The sequence below is a fragment of the Hipposideros armiger genome, unplaced genomic scaffold (genome assembly GCF_001890085.2).
Source record: "Hipposideros armiger isolate ML-2016 unplaced genomic scaffold, ASM189008v1 scaffold_26, whole genome shotgun sequence".
NCBI classification, from domain to species: domain Eukaryota; kingdom Metazoa; phylum Chordata; class Mammalia; order Chiroptera; family Hipposideridae; genus Hipposideros; species Hipposideros armiger.
The window spans coordinates 5,020,256-5,036,584 of record NW_017731376.1 but is presented as its reverse complement, the minus strand read 5'-3'; the positions used below and the strand labels follow the sequence as shown (position 1 = coordinate 5,036,584).

Below are 16,329 nucleotides of genomic sequence, written 5' to 3'. Positions count from 1 at the left end.
TAACATTTGATTTTTTAAAAAATATTTTTGTATAGTTCCATTTTATTTTCATATAGACTTTGGATTCATTGAAAATATTGACATATAGATTATAGTTTTAAAAATTATTCTGTCAAAAAGTACTCTTCCATTTCTAACCAGGATACCTTATTTAAAATTTTGCCTTTTTCAATTAAAAAATTTTGGGAGACTTTATTTCTTCATAGTCTACCTTGATTTAAATTTGTCACATTTCTGTCCTTGACAAAGTAAATTCATATATTTAAAAGGACAAATTGGCATCTTAGTGCATAACACAAGGGACAAGGCCCTTACCTCCATCTCTGTCCTGATGGTGACTGGATCTTAGAGTACAAAACTCTGTGCTGAAGAGAAAGGGGTCACTCCATTGGGATATGACCCACTGTATCCTATCAGAGCACAGACACTCCAGTAAGCTATCAGACCATGCAGAAGACTTGGATTTTTCTCTTCTTTCAGGGGAATCGAAATTTTTGTAGCAAATTCAAACTGTCTCATTATAGTCAGATGAGCTGAGGCTAACTGAAAGCCTGTGCTTTGTTACTGATATTTTTTAACCCTTTCTGCTCAACACTTGACCACAAACCACCTATCCCAAAACTTTCACTGCTATTTGTAGACATACACCCTGGCCTACAACGATCAGGAGAGTTCCCCTTGTGATAATAGTAACTAACTAGATCTAGCTCATTATATCAAATATCCCAGTAGCCTCCAGCTTCTGATTTTGACATGTAAGGCCCTAGGCTGATGCTCATTTCCAACAGTCTGTGTCATTATGCATCCAAGACCTTGATGAGGTCAAAGCATACCAGCCTGTCAACTGTGGGAGGGCTTTCACTCTCTAGTCTAGGATTAGACAAATGAACTAGCTCCATATGAGAGTTCCAAAATAATATAATAATAAAGTGAGTGATCTGAAAGAACAAAGTGAGAGTTCTAAAATATTATTTTAGCATCACTTACTTGGGCTTGTCCCAGGAAAACCTCAGGTTTCTGAAAGAAGAACCGTCATTCCTGTTTTCAGGAGACATCCCTCACTGTGTTGTGATGTAATTGGATCCAAATATTAGAAATTTCCACTTAGGAACATGGCTGACTGTGAAGCCCAGGGCCATCCAAAACAAAGTTCTCAATCAGCAAAACAGCTCGTCTTCTAAGCAATTCCTTGAACACCAGCAGATGAGGAAACTGAATGAGAGAGGCTTAGAGGTTGAGTAGCTTGCCTAAGCTGATGAGGTGATGCTCAGGCAGATCTCAAATAATGCCATTTTCAGAGTTCATTAATTTACTCTGGAGGAGATGGTTTCTCACAGGAAGATGGATCTCCAAATGGATCTTAGGCAAATCACTGATCCATTCTGTCCCAAGTAATAAAAATGAATTGAGAGAATTTACATTTCTTCTGGATATGCAGTCCGTGTTAGTTATCAGTCATGGGAGTAGAGAGTAGTATTGTTGATGATATTCTGTAGAATACTTTTTATCAGAATAAGAACCAGGGCCCTCGATGCTGTTAGCCAATGTTCTCATCTGTTTCTACCCAGTTTTTCTCAACATATATTCTGCTTATAAATTTTGGGTGTTAGAATAAAACATTGGTTTTTATGGTCACACAATTGCCATTTTGTGTAAAAAGGAGATAATTAACCAAACATGTTGCTCCCTAAAATGCGTAGCATACTACAGTTAGTACCTTACACTCCAGCATAATCCAGCTTAATAAGTATTTTTAAAGTAGCAAAATAATAAGGGACTGCTCATGAAAGAATGCTGTCACATCTTTTGTGAGCTTAAGCAACTCAGTGAAAAGATTATCTTCTAAATTTTGTGTATGTAAGTAAGATACTTAAATATATATTAAAATTCACTCTGATTTTTCTTTTAGGGGTGATTATGTAAACGCTTTGGCTCATTATGAGAAAGGAATAACAGGTGATAATAAGGTAAGTTTGAATAAAGATAAGATGCATAATTATCTCTGGGTTTATTGTTAGTTTCATTTAAAACATCATGATCTTATTTGCATTGTATTTATTTAATATTTAGCAGGCGAGCCTTTTTTCAATTTATTAACAATTTTGCAGGATATAGTTAAATCATTTTAAAACACTTTACACTCTTAAAAACTGAAGATACTATTTTTATCAGTCTGAAAAGATATGTTTTCCATTGCATCCTAAACATGAGCTCCTTATTAGGGTTAGGTGTAAGATTTTTATCCCTTCCCATTTATAGGCTATGATTTTCATAAGGCTTTTCCTTTTATTCTTAAAAAATTTCAGTAACGAATTTGAAAGTGAATTCTCTGGCCATAAAAGTTCTGCAGTTAGATCTCTCATGATGAAGCTGGTAAACATGAACTTTACTCATCACTCCCACTCATTGTCTCATCCCAGAATTTTAGTTCAGGAAGTCAAATATTGCAATAAAAATTTATGTTTTTAAGTTAGGTGATATCTTGTAAAGATTGAAAATCCTTTTATTTTGTTTTATATCTAGTATTTTAATTACAAAAGTAATGCAATTTCATTATAATCAATTGAAAAGTCACCAAAGAGAGAATCCAACATTTTCTCCTCCATCCAAACCCCTTAGTGGTTACCACTCTTAATGATTTTCTGTATTCCAACCAGAGTGTCTTCTAAGCATACAAATATGTATATAATACAGATTTTTACATATGGAATGAAATCATTTCCATTCAGTAAATATCAACTGAAAATCCATTCTGTGAAAAGCAGCATTTTGCTTGCTTCGTGGTTTTTCTGAGTCAATACATATGAGTCTGTTTTAATATTAGAGCTTCTAAAATGCCATTGTTTGGATGTACAGTAGTCCCCCCATATCTGTGAGTATATGTTCCAAGACCCCCAGTGCCCCAGTGGATTCCTGAAACCATGATTATACCGAACCTTATATACTCTTGTTTTTTTTTCTATACATACACACCTGTGATAAAGTTTAATTTATAAATTAGGCACAGCAAGAGATGAACAACAGTGACTAGTATAAAATAGAATTATAAAGTATACTGTAATAAAAGTTATGTGAATGTGGTCTCTTTCTCAAAATATCTTATTGTACTGTACTAACCTTTTCACTTAAAGGAAGCACATTACTGTTTCTCTTTGGCCTATCCGAATTGCCGGCATTACTACTCTTGAGTTTTGGGGCCCTTATTAAGTAAAATAAGGGTGACTTGAACACATGCACTGCGATAGCGTGACAATGGATCTGATAACTGAGACATTTACTAAGTGACTAGCAGGCAGGGAGCTCATACGGTTTGGATATGTTGGACAAAGGGGTGATGCACGTTCCTAGTGGGTGATGTGAGATTTCATCACGCTACTCAGAATAGCCAGCAGTTTAAAACTTATGAATTGTTTATTTCTGGAATTTTCCATTTCATATTTTCAGACCATGGTTAACCATGGAAAGTGAAACCATGGATAAGAGGGGATGACCTTACCATAAATTTTTCATCCACTTGCTTACTGAATTATAATTGTTTTTGTTTCTGTTTCTATCAAAAACACTGCAATGAATGGTCTACCCAGTACATGTATCTTTAGCTACCTGAGGTAGTATTTCTGAAGGCTGTATTCTTACAGGTGGGATTTCTAGGTCATAAAATGTGTGTTTTAAATTTTTTATACTGCTAGATTGCTCTCCGAAAGCAGTGGTAGTAATTCATACAGCCATCAACTCATGTATAAAAGTGTCCATTTCCCCCATAATCTCAACAACACTGAATGTTATGAAGTGTTTTCTCTCTACCAATTTAATCAGCAAAAAGGTATTTCACTTTATGTTTTTGACTGTTAATGAAGTGGAGTTTGTTTTATTTATTGGCCAGTTGTATTTTTTTTTTTTATGAATTGCCTGATCATATTCCTTGCTCATTTATCTCTTGGGTGTTTGACATTTTGTCAATAGGCTACATCTATTTTAGTTCATTCTTTGTTTGTGTTATCAAATATAGTCATCACTAGCCACATGTGGCTATTTCAGTTTTTAGAAATTAAATAAAATTCAGATCCTCTTAAAATAGTCATATTTTAAGTGTGCAGTAGCCACTTGTGGCTGTTCGCTACCATGTGGGACAGGGCAGATAATAGAACATTTCCATCATTGTAGAATGTTCTACTAGACATGCTGCTTTACATAAAATGTAATCGGCCATCACATTTTACTAGTTCAGATTAGTTATTTGAAAAGTTTTTTAGTTATCTTTAATGAATTAAACAATTTTAATTGAAGTTTTTCTGTTATCATGCCTCGTAGAGAGATATTCAATAAATGGGTTTTCTCTTAATTTTATTCATAGCATTAATGCTATATATCCAGTATATTTCTTACATAAAGTTTTATACCAAGAAGACATACACAGATATGCAATGTATTAGGACAGGGTAGTAAAAGTTTGGTCTTAAGCTCAAAACATTTAGACTCTGAAGACAAAAATACAACTTCGCAACAGATGATTAAAAAAAAACAACTCAACCTTATTTCAGAATCTTGAGGTCTACTTGAAAGGATTAATAAAAGTAAACCATAACCTTTGGGCTAATTGGAGATTTAAATTAATTGTTTGGCTAACATACAGCATTTTAAGCTAGGGTCTGATTTGTCAGTTATCTGCCTTCTAATTGTAGGAACATGATGAAGTATGTCTGGCTGGAGTGGCTCAGATGTCCATAAGAATGGGAGACATACGCCAAGGGGTTCACCAAGCCCTCAGGCATCCCAGCAGGGTCCTCAAAAGAGACTGTGGGGCCATATTGGAGAATATGAAGGTATGCTTTTCTATACTTCAGTAGTCATGTGGTCTCATACATAATAAATTTAGTATTTTAATAGTCTCATATCCTTTTAGCAATTTTCAGAAGCAGCCCAACTGTATGAAAAAGGTCTCTACTATGACAAAGCAGCATCTGTCTACATCCGCTGTAAGAATTGGTAAGAATTTGCTGAAATCTGTTCTGAGGAGGTGTGGAAATGAATGCATGCCAGTGGTCTCCCCACCTGTTTCCTTGCTGTTCCTCCTGCTTGTACATCCTGTCCCCCCTATCTGGGCTTTGCCTCCACCTCCTTTTTTTCCTTCTTAGACGAGTTCATATAAATAGCTTTTTCCAAAGAACAGCACATTCTGTTGGTTTGGTATGAGAAAATCCCTAATCAGGTTAGTTACTAGAAAGAAAAAAATAATAAAAGCCCCATTGCCCCTGAAGAGTTAATGAACTAACCTTCATTTCAACAGGAGTGGGCTGGGGGGTGATGAGAAAAAGCAGTTAAATCTAGTTTTACCTGTAGGAGTCAAAGTTTTTTAAACATAACTTTTTTTTTTGAATCCCAAGAACTAACATTTGATTGTAGAAAGCTACTGTTGGCGTGCATCTAGTGCTGATATTTTTCTCCTAAACCTGCCTTTGTAGGGCAAAAGTTGGTGAGCTTCTGCCTCATGTTTCTTCTCCAAAGATTCACTTGCAGTACGCCAAAGCTAAAGAAGCAGATGGAAGGTTTGTACAGTTTCTCAAATTTACACAAACTTAAAGTAATGTTTTATAAATTAACAATTGATATTTGCAACCTTCTGAGAAACACAAAGCCGAGAAAACATCTTTACCCGCTGTATGGCCTGAAGTACCAGAGTAAATCTCCCCCATGCTTTATATTCCTCAGTCAACGCTTTATGTATTCAAATATAGACTACTGTCTCTTTTTGAGAGTTAAATACTAGAAGTTGAAATTTTGATATAATATGCCATGAAAATGAAATTAAGCAGTAGTCATTTTTATTGAGGATAACTTATTGATGCAGAGGGGGAAAATGAAGGAATATAAATTCCGTACCTGTGGCTGTACTTTTTAAGCTGCATAATAGTATTAAAATATAGCAATGGACAGTTAATATCCTAAATATACAAAGATCTCCTGCTAAAGACAACAGGAGGAGTCCCAGAGGAGGAAATACGATTATGAAATTTAATAATCGTATTTCCTACAAATTTCATACCAACATGAAAAGCTCTACCTCACTAATAGTTATGAAACTAAAGCAACACTGTATCCTTTTAACCTATCATATTGGGAAAGATTTATTTTAAACTAATAACCATAGTGTCAAAATGGACTTGTTATATGATAACTGATGTGAGTGTAAATTTCTAAAGCCTTTAGAAAGTTATTTGGGAATATGTATTAAGATATTTTGAAAGGTTAATACGCTCCACTTTTAGAAAAGAACCTCAGTATATAGAGATGTACACTGAATACCTTGTGGAAATGGAAAGAGCTGGAGAGCTGGTGACGGAAGAGAAGTTGATCGCCATCTAGAGGTCACCACACAAAGATTTTATATATCACTCTTCAGCCATATCTGTAACTGAAAAATTCTATACTTTAATATTTTCTAAAATAAGCCTAAGGGCCGGCCGAGTGGCTCAGTTGGTTAAGAGCTCGCTCAAGAGTTCGAGCTCTGAGCAACAGCGGTTCAATTCCCAGCCCGAGCTGAGCAGCCGCTGAGCTGCCCAACCGGTGGCAGGATGGCTCAGCTTAAAAAAATAAATAAATAAAATAAGCCTATATCAGTATTATAATCTTCCCATTCAAAAAAACAGTAAAATGTAAAAAATTATATCGATATATTTCAGATGAGAGAACACAATTCAATACTGGTATTTTACTATTAGTTTGTCAACCCCCTAAAAAGAACATATTTTAATGAGATGGTTCCTGGCATTCTTTCTGATGAAAAACAAAGAAGTTCAAGAAAAATAAGCAACTACCACCAATAAAAGGAAAAAAGGGTCCCAAACATTTATTGACCTCTTTCCCCAAATGTGACAGTGTTAAGAGAGTTTGCCTGAACCACATATTTCTTATAGATACAAAGAAGCTGTTGTGGCCTATGAGAATGCAAAACAATGGAACAGTGTCATCCGAATCTACCTGGATCACCTGAACAGTCCTGAAAAGGCCGTCAGTATTGTCAGAGAGACCCAGTCTCTCGATGGAGCCAAAATGGTAGCCAGGTAACATAAGGCATTAGTATTTTTGGAGTTCCAAAAACCAGCCTTAAAAGAAAGCCCCTGCTTCCCTTTATCGAATAACTAAATTCAAATGGAATATTCTTTTCTATTTTTTTTTATTAGGTATAAGTGTTTAAATTCAAAGGTGGTTTGTTGTGGTCAGCATATGAGATTATGTTTTTCAAATACAAGCATATAATGGGTTGTTGGAAAAGTCATTATGCATTTTTGCAACGGAAAAACATAGAAAAAATACATCGTGACTTTTACAACAGCCCAATAGGATAGAACTGCATTTTACCGAAATTGTAAATGTTTCTCATGGTTGAAAAAGATTTTATTTTGTAAATGACAAACTTATTTTAAATGTCAAGCTAATTTAAGGACTTTGTTTTAGGTTTTTTCTACAGTTAGGTGACTATGGATCTGCCATCCAGTTTCTTGTTATGTCCAAGTGTAATAATGAAGCTTTCACACTGGCTCAGCAACACAACAAAATGGAAATCTATGCAGACATTATTGGTAAAGATCGTTGTTTTCCCTAATTTCTCTTAAAGATTTTTATCATAGAAACAGTTTGACTTTTATGATCTAATGAGCAGGTTGGTATACCCACAAGCACATGCTCACATACATGGGTACACACACATTATCTATATGTTACTGGTTAGATTTGAAGAGCCCTACTATCATCTTAAAGGTGAGTTGGAATTATAAGACCATTTTCAAAAATTAAGGTTTTTCGGGGTGACTTCCAAGAGAGGCCATATTTCCCAAATCCTGCTATTGATCAACCAGCAGTAAAGCAAGGTTCCAAAATGAGGGTGACAGGAAATGCAGAATGAGTTTTGAAAAAGTAATTGGTTTTATAAATTTTAAAACTAAGTCACAAAGTAAGAATATATGATTACTTTGATGAAGAGTGATATACAAAAGATGTGGTTTTTAAAGACTTTGAAAGTCCAAAAGAGCATCTTATACTGAGAACACCTCTACACCTCTTAAAGGTTTTCTTCCCATGTTTGCAATTATTCTTGGAATCTACTGAAATAATTTTTAGATTTTAATCTTATGGGCCATACTTAACATGTGGTGTTGTTTTGTTTTTAAAAATTAAAACTATAATTGTAAAATACACATAACATATATGTACCATTTTAACCATTTTTAAGTGTACAGTTCTGTGGCATTAAGTACATCCACACTGTTGTGCAGCCATCACCACTGTGCAACTCCGAGACTTTTTCATCTTCCTAAACTAAAACTCTGTATCCATTAAAGAGCAACTCCCCATTCCCCTCTCCCCCCAACCCTTGGTAACCACTGATCTGTTTTCTGTCTCTACATTTGGCTAGTCATGGTACTTCATATAAGTGGAATCATAAAATATTTGTCTTGTTATTTATTTATTTTTTTAAATTCACAATATGACCATAAGAATTGATTATAGGACTCATGAGAATATTTTTGTTTGTCTTCAAGTGAAGAAACAGGTAAAAGCATCTTCTAATACCTTAGGAAGTCATTCAGATAATTGGAGAAAATAAAGAGCTATTGAAAAAAGGAAGCACAGATAAAAGCAACATTAGAATTATGACTGTTTAACTTGACAGATGACATTTTGTTCTAACATTACAAATCACTATTGTAGTAAAGCATTTACGTTTTTCAAATTTCTTAAGGATGTGGTTTATCCTATATAATACTCACACATGTGCGTGTGCACACACACATACACCCTCCCAGCCCCAACCTCCCAAAACAACACATACACCTTTCCACCCTTCTCTTATAGAGTCTGTGTCTGTCTTGAGCAAGAGGCACGGGACTGTTGTTATACTTAAGTGCTCTACTGGGTCCCAAGTCCCATGGGTTAATGTAAACAATGAATTGGAGCTCCAGCAGCTTTGGGGTCCTTCTTCCTCTGTGCTTAATATATTAAGCCTCAAACCAAAAGAAAAACAGTAATTGTCTTTAAATAGCACCCACTGGCCACTTGAATATATCTCCCTTACTTTCTAACAAATACATACAGACTATTGTTTAAACCAGGCATTGTTGAGAAAGGGAGATGGGTTACATTTGTATTATGGTTAACTTTGCTTCTGATTGTTCTGAAACTCCAGGCAAATCATGGTTGAGATCATAGTCATAGTTGTTCCTGTTCTTTTAGGAAATGAGGTTGAGACTCTCAAAGAATGATCAAAGTTGCTAAGGTGATGTCAAACGATAACCTACATTCTCGCAGAGCCTCATCATTTCCTCTCCTGAGTCCTTTTTAGAGTGAAAAGGTGAAACAAAGTTGATATGTGGGATAATTATGATGAGTATGTTTTGTTATGAAAACAGACACTGATGATAACATTGATATTTGCTGTTAAAAGTTTTTAATCACATATTTTTAGATCACCTGTTTTTAGGTCTTATTTTTAGGTTAACAATAAAAGGTAAACTCGTTTTCTCAGATATTTTACTCCATGAATGTCTGTTGTAGGTTCTGAAGACACTACTAATGAAGACTATCAAAGTATTGCCTTATATTTTGAAGGAGAGAAACAGCACTTTCAAGCTGGAAAATTCTTCTTGTTGTGTGGCCAATATTCACGAGTTAGTATTCGCCAAGAAAACATAGATTGGACTCCACAGGCGTGATTACAGAAAATAATTTAAAAATATATTATGCTCCTAGACACCTAGATTTGAATTCTCACAGTCAACTTTAAAGTCTTCCGTCTCCCACACCCAATCACGTTCTTCTTTCAGCATATCTCTCACATCTATTGCTTTTCATTATAATTATCATCAACTTAACTCAAACCCGGGTCAACTCACTTTAGATTATTGCTATAGTCCTGTTTTCCTTGTTATTAGTGTCTTTCCCTATAACACATCTTTCATTTTGTTCCCCAAATGGTACTTAATTTCATTGCTAAGAGCCCCTAAACAGGGGTTACAGTGTTCAAGCAAGGGACATAAATAAAGTTGTGGGGTTCATGTGTGACAGGATAGGGACTACTGGATGGCACCTCTTTTGTCTGAAGGGAACAACTTCTACTCAATCTCCAGGAAACTGTTGGCATTTAGAAGTTGGAGCTCAGTAGTGCCAGATCATATGATTTTTTTCACAAAACAGAAATCTGGGTCTCCCAATTTTAAAATGTGGACACAAATATTTGTATAATACCTTGCTGGCCAAAGAAACATGTCTGTGTGTGCATTCAGTCTTGAGGCCACCAATTTGCTGTTTCTGGCCTCTTAGATACTAAATACTAAATCCAAACTCCTTCACAATTTTACCAGCCAGGCTGAGCTTTCTGTCAGCATCAAGCTCTTCCCATTGGAGAGCCCTGCACTCCTGCTGGCCTTTCCCATCCATATTCTCCATCTGCCTTCCCCACTTACCACAGACCTGTTCATCTTCGAGTCCTTTTTCCTCTGTGATACCTGTGGGATCATCCCAGTGTTGAATCAGCTCTTCTTCCTCAGAGCATCTATAAAGCCAACTGGCTATGTGCCCATTCATCTCTTAAGTTTTTATAACCTTAAATGTCTTCCTAGGTGTGGTGGTATGATGTTCAGGAGTTAGACAGTTATGATTTAAAATAATTGGTTCCTTATATTATCATTGCATCACATAGATCTCCTGAATTAGATGGTACATAATACAAAAAGAGGGGCCATATCACACCCTTCCTGGTATTCTCCATAGCATCTAGCAGTCTCATATGTATAGTAGCAGGTTGTTGTAAATATTTGTTGAATGAGTAAATGCATGAAAATGATTAAATCTTCCTACTGAAAGAGAGCACATTTTCCATTTTCATTTCATCAGAAATCAGAACTAGATTCTTTAGAGGATTAGCTGGATCCTTCCATCTTGTAAACTACACTCGGCCTCTTAAGTGTATATTTTAGGACCCAGCACTGTTCAAGCCCCTAGTTGAGATGAAGATACTTTCACAAACTATAATTACTCTGTGTGTGTGAAAGCTTTGTTTTTCTCAATGTGAAAGCAGCCTGAAGATTTTTTTCATTGCTCTACAATTCTCATTTCAGGCACTTAAACACTTCCTGAAATGTCCAAGCTCAGAAGACAATGTAGCAGTAGAAATGGCAATTGAAACTGTAAGTAAACTCTGTAATGAAACTTTCAAGAATACCAATATTTTTTAAAAAACTTTTAAAGACGTTTCCAAACATATACAAAATAACACCAAACTCTCGTGTCATCATTTAACTTCAACAGCTGTCAACACGTGGCCAGTCTTCTTTTACCCACAACTCCTCATCCTCTTTCCCTAGATGATTCTAAAGCAAATCATAGATGTTATTCTCTAGGTGACATAGTCACTTAACCTTAAGAAAGTTTCTGTTAAAACACCCAGGAAGTATATTCTCTCTCTGTGTGAAAAAAGTACAGTATTTTGATAAGCAACTTAAAAAAGCTACAATTTCTAAGGACGGATTTTTATTAATGGCGACTCTAAATGAATGAAGAGAGACACTGAACTTATGTTTCAGGCACTTGACTAGGTATTTTTACATATTTTTAAATTCCATTTCCTTAGCAGATTATTTGTCCTCCCTCCCCCTCCCCTTTTTAGGTTTAAGATTTACGTTTACTGTTCCTTTCTCTTCCTGAACAGGTTGGTCAGGCCAAAGATGAACTACTGACCAGTCAATTGATAGACCACCTTATGGGAGAGACTGATGGAATGCCTAAGGTACTAAAAAATGTTTTTTTACTTGGATTTTTAAGTATCTTAATTATGATTTTACTTTATTTTGCCCTGTTTTTACCTGTTGTTGCTTTTGCGTCAGACTTATAAAATTTTCTCTCTGAATGTAATCTTAGGTCTTCTAGAAAGACCCTGCATTTTAAAGGATATTGTGTACACTCTTTCTTTGAAATTAGCATTGCCACCTGTGACATAGCCACGTCCCTCTAGATAATAATCCTTACCACTCACAATTTTTCTAAAATGTTAGTTTTATGTAGTCTAGGAACTATTAAAAATGATTATTAGAACTATGAGTTAGCAGTAATTCCTAAAAATTAGTGTACTTTGTTCATATTTCAAAAATTATGAGACTAAAAATCATATTTAGCATAAAACTCACTAGAAATAGAAAGTAGAACTAAATCAATAAGAACTTATTTTGAGACTATGAGACTCTATTGGAGTTCGTGTAGAAATCAGTCTTTTCTGAGTCCTGGTGGGGACAGACGCATATGCCTATGAGTCTGCCCTCAGATCTTTTTCTTCCCTTTTGCTTTGGTGTTCGAGGGGATGTGTGTGTGAAGGAACTCAAGTCACAGGTTTGGAGAGAAGGCACTAGAATGTCACAGCTGGAGAGGATGGTCACAGTCCTGATCCCAAGTCCATCTCCTCTTTCTTACAGATAAAGACCCTGAGACCCAGGGAGGCTAAGTTAACCTGGCAAAGGGCACAGACCCTTAGACTGTCCGAAACCACCTCCCCATACGTCCACTTTTTGTAATAATCAAGAAATGGCACCAATTATGTGAAATTGTCTAGAGTTAAAGAGAATACGAGTAGAAAATGGTCAAAGGCCAAAGAAAATTTTATAGGCCAGAGAAATTTATATGGGGTAAAGATTTTTGAGATTTTTCTAAGTTGGTCCATTGTATAAGAATGTTTCATTTTCAGAGACAGAGGTAAGGTTAGGAACAAAGACTCTGAAGCCAGATCACTGTGGTTCAAATCCTGGCCCTGGAGAGGTCCTGTTGTGCTTTGGTTTCTCATCGTGAAATTAGTATATAATCGTGCCTTACTCCCAGGGAGGGTATGAGGATGTAAACGGGTCATATTTCTCAAGTACTTAGACTACTTTCTGGCATATATTAAACTCTAAATAAATATTCGATAAATAATCATTGGGTTTTTAAAAACAATATCAACCCTCAGTTACTGGAAAGCAAATGTGATTCTAACTGAAATGCAAAATTTTAGGCATTTCTCCCCTTAGCTAATGAAGAAAGTGATGTTTCTCTAATGGTTTGTATGTCAGGATGCCAAGTACCTGTTCCGCTTATACATGGCCCTGAAAAAATACCAAGAGGCTGCCCGGACTGCCATTATAATTGCCAGAGAAGAGCAGTCTGCAGGTAGGTCCCTGATATTCATGTTTTTATCCCCAAACAAGTAGTAGAACCAATCTCCCAAACCCTTCTCCACCCAGGGAAGAGTAGCTCGTTTCTAATCTATGCTTGCTTTCAACCCAGAGGACTAGGTGGTGACCATTTCTAGGTTCCAGAGAAGGAAAATAATTCACCATCATAGGGGGATACCCGGTCTTGTCAGGTGCTGTTTCCTCCACTCCTTCAGGGTGCCACAGTTACAGTCTGGACGGCTTCTCTAACCTCTCCAGCCTGTAGCCTCCTGCACTCTCCCCCACCTTCTTTCCGTCCTATGTATTTGACCTTAACAATATAAAAGATGTTAGAAGATGGGGGATGATGTGGTATTATTATGGACCTAGTTATTTATAATACGCAGGGACTCTTTATAGACTCTCCAGAATGGTTGTGCACGCACATGTGCTCCGTAAATATTTATTGGATAACTCCAAGAAATAGTCTGGTATCTTAATTAATTTTTGTAAGCTGATTTCTTAGGTGTTCACAAATATGGAACATATTTTTGGAAAATACAGAATAACTGATCACTTTATTCAGCTTACGTTTAACACCTGCTGTCTGTCAGGTACATGTTAGGAGCGCAGGACTCAGGGAACTGTGCCACAGGTCTGCCCTCAAAGATTCACGATTTGACAGGAGAGACAGAAAGTAAGTTCAGAGTTATTATACAGGGTGATGGTGCCAGAGTACAAACATTAAAAGGGCACCAAGAAAGGGGACCTACCTCATCCCGAGGGTTGGGGGTACGGAAAGTTGGAGGATGGAGATAAGAGAAGGCAACAAAAGCTTCAGCTGAGTTTTGAAAGATGAGACAGCAGGAGATGAGGGAGAAAGAGGTGTGGGGAGAGTAACAGCACGTGAGCACACATGCGGAGGAGTGAGGGACGCTGCGGCATTTACCGTGACTGAGCAGGAGGGGCGGGCAAAGATAAGGTTGGAAAGGTAGTCAGAGGCAGATCCTGAAGGGCTTAAGTCCTGTGCTCAGGAATTTGCACTTGATCCTGAGGGTTTTATATTAGAGGTGTGACCTTGAAGTTTTGGGTGTAGCATGAGGCTTGAGGCTTTTACAAGAACACTGACATCAGAATGGAGGCAGATGATACTCAGGAGGAATACTGGTTAGTACACTACTGTAGAGAGACGACAGGAAGCATTGATAGGGGCCTGGGAAGACAGGCTGAACCGGGGAGACTTAGAAGGTAGACTCAGAACTTGATGACCCATTGGACTTTGGGGCCAGGTGGGTGCCCTGAGGAAGGGTGAGACATCTATGTTGTTGCCACCATTCCTGAGGGACTAGCTGGATGTTAGTTCCATCGGTCACGATAGGAAAAATTAGCAAGTTACTTTGTGTAAGAAATTAAGATATTGCTAATAACATGATTAACAAAAGCCACCTGTAAGATGAGGGTCCAGACATTCCTCAGAATTCATCCTTTGCAGTAATGTCATCTTACCACCTTTTTTTCAAGGAAAGTATCGGAATGCTCATGACGTTCTTTTCAGCATGTACGCAGAACTGAAATCCCACAAGATCAAAATTCCCTCCGAGATGGCCACCAACCTCATGATCCTGCACAGTTATATATTAGTCAAGGTGAGGCCCTTTGGATGACTTGGGATGTAACTTGCCAGGTGTGTTTATCACCTGCCGGGATTTCCTTTGGGCACCTTTCTATTTATTAGAGCAATTTCCTCAATCTCTGTATTGTTAAGTGAAAAAAGCAAGATAAAGAATAACTATACAGTATGCTATCTTTGGTGTACCAAAAGGCAGAAAACAGGAATGACTATATATTCATTGCAAATACAATTAGAAATATACTAAAGAAAACTAGCCGGAGTAGTTTCCTAGAGGAAACAACGTGTGGTGCAGAGGAGGCGGGCCCCGAACCCGATCAGGGCGGACGGGGTCAGAGGGGAGTAGCTTTCTCCGAGTATATACTTTCAGAGTGTTTGGATTTTGAAGCATATAAATGTATCACCTAGTCAAAAAAAAAAAATTTACTGAAATATTTTTGTTTAACCAGAGCTTGCTAGTTTATTAATTCAAACAGGGTGGATTGTAAACAATTCCACCAATATTTAAAAAAATTTTTTTTATTGAGGTATAATTGACATAAGTGGAATCTAAAAAACAAAACAAATGAACAAGCAAAACAAAACAAAACCAAAAGCAGAGAACAGAATGATGGTTGCCAGAAGGATAGGGGGTTAAGGAGTGGGCAAAACAGGGAAGGGAGTCAAGAGTACAAACTTCCAGTTATAAAATAAGTCACGAGGATGTAATGTACAGCTTGGTGACTATAGTTAATGACATTGTAGAGCATACTTGAAAGTTGCCAAGAGAGTAAATCCTAAAAGTTAACTTTGTATTATGATGGGTAGTAACTGGCCTTAGTGGTGATCATTTCACAGTGTATACAAATATTGACTCATTATGGTGTACACCTGAAATCAACATAACTTTATAAGTGAAATCATATGGCATTTGTCTTTCTGAAATTTCTGGCTTATTTCACTTAGCATGATTCCCTCTCGGTCCATCCATGCTGTCACGCACGCTTTCCTCCTTTTTTATGGCTGAGTAGTATTCCATTATATATACACACCGCATCTTTATCCATTTATCCATTGATGGACACGAGGTTGTTTCCGTATCTTGGCTATTGTAAATAATGTGTGATGAACATGGACGTGCATATATATTTTTGAATTAGTGTTTTCGTTTTCTTTGAATAAATAACCCAGAAGTGGAATTGCTAGATTGTATGGTACTTCTATTTTTAATTTTTTGAGGGAACCTCCATAACATTTTCCATAATGGCTGCATCAATTTACATTTCTACCAATAGTGCATTCTTATTTCTTATCTTTTTTATAACAACCATTCTAACAGATGTGAGGTGATATCTCAGTGTGGTTTTGATTTGCGTTTCCCTGATAATTAATGATACTAAGTGTCTTTTTCATGTGTCTGTTGGCCATTTATATGTGGTCTTCAATTCCACTATTTTTTTTTTTAAAGATTTTTTATTGGGGAATTGGGGGGATGGAAACAGTGCTGGGGAATTGGGGGAAGGGGAACAGACAAGTTGCTGTCGTTTT

General features: G+C 36.6%; 1 protein-coding gene across 1 annotated transcript in view; it reads left to right on the top strand.

Moving 5' to 3' along the window:
• WDR19 (WD repeat domain 19) overlaps positions 1-16,329 on the top strand; it is an 87,381-nt gene that overhangs the window by 58,250 nt on the left and 12,802 nt on the right. The window contains exons 19-29 of the mRNA XM_019635995.1: positions 1,910-1,967; positions 4,683-4,823; positions 4,904-4,986; positions 5,463-5,546; positions 6,915-7,061; positions 7,456-7,580; positions 9,553-9,665; positions 11,115-11,183; positions 11,705-11,782; positions 13,092-13,188; positions 14,694-14,818. Of these exons, the coding sequence (XP_019491540.1) occupies positions 1,910-1,967; positions 4,683-4,823; positions 4,904-4,986; positions 5,463-5,546; positions 6,915-7,061; positions 7,456-7,580; positions 9,553-9,665; positions 11,115-11,183; positions 11,705-11,782; positions 13,092-13,188; positions 14,694-14,818 (1,120 nt within the window). The remainder of the gene's footprint in view (positions 1-1,909; positions 1,968-4,682; positions 4,824-4,903; positions 4,987-5,462; positions 5,547-6,914; positions 7,062-7,455; positions 7,581-9,552; positions 9,666-11,114; positions 11,184-11,704; positions 11,783-13,091; positions 13,189-14,693; positions 14,819-16,329) is intronic.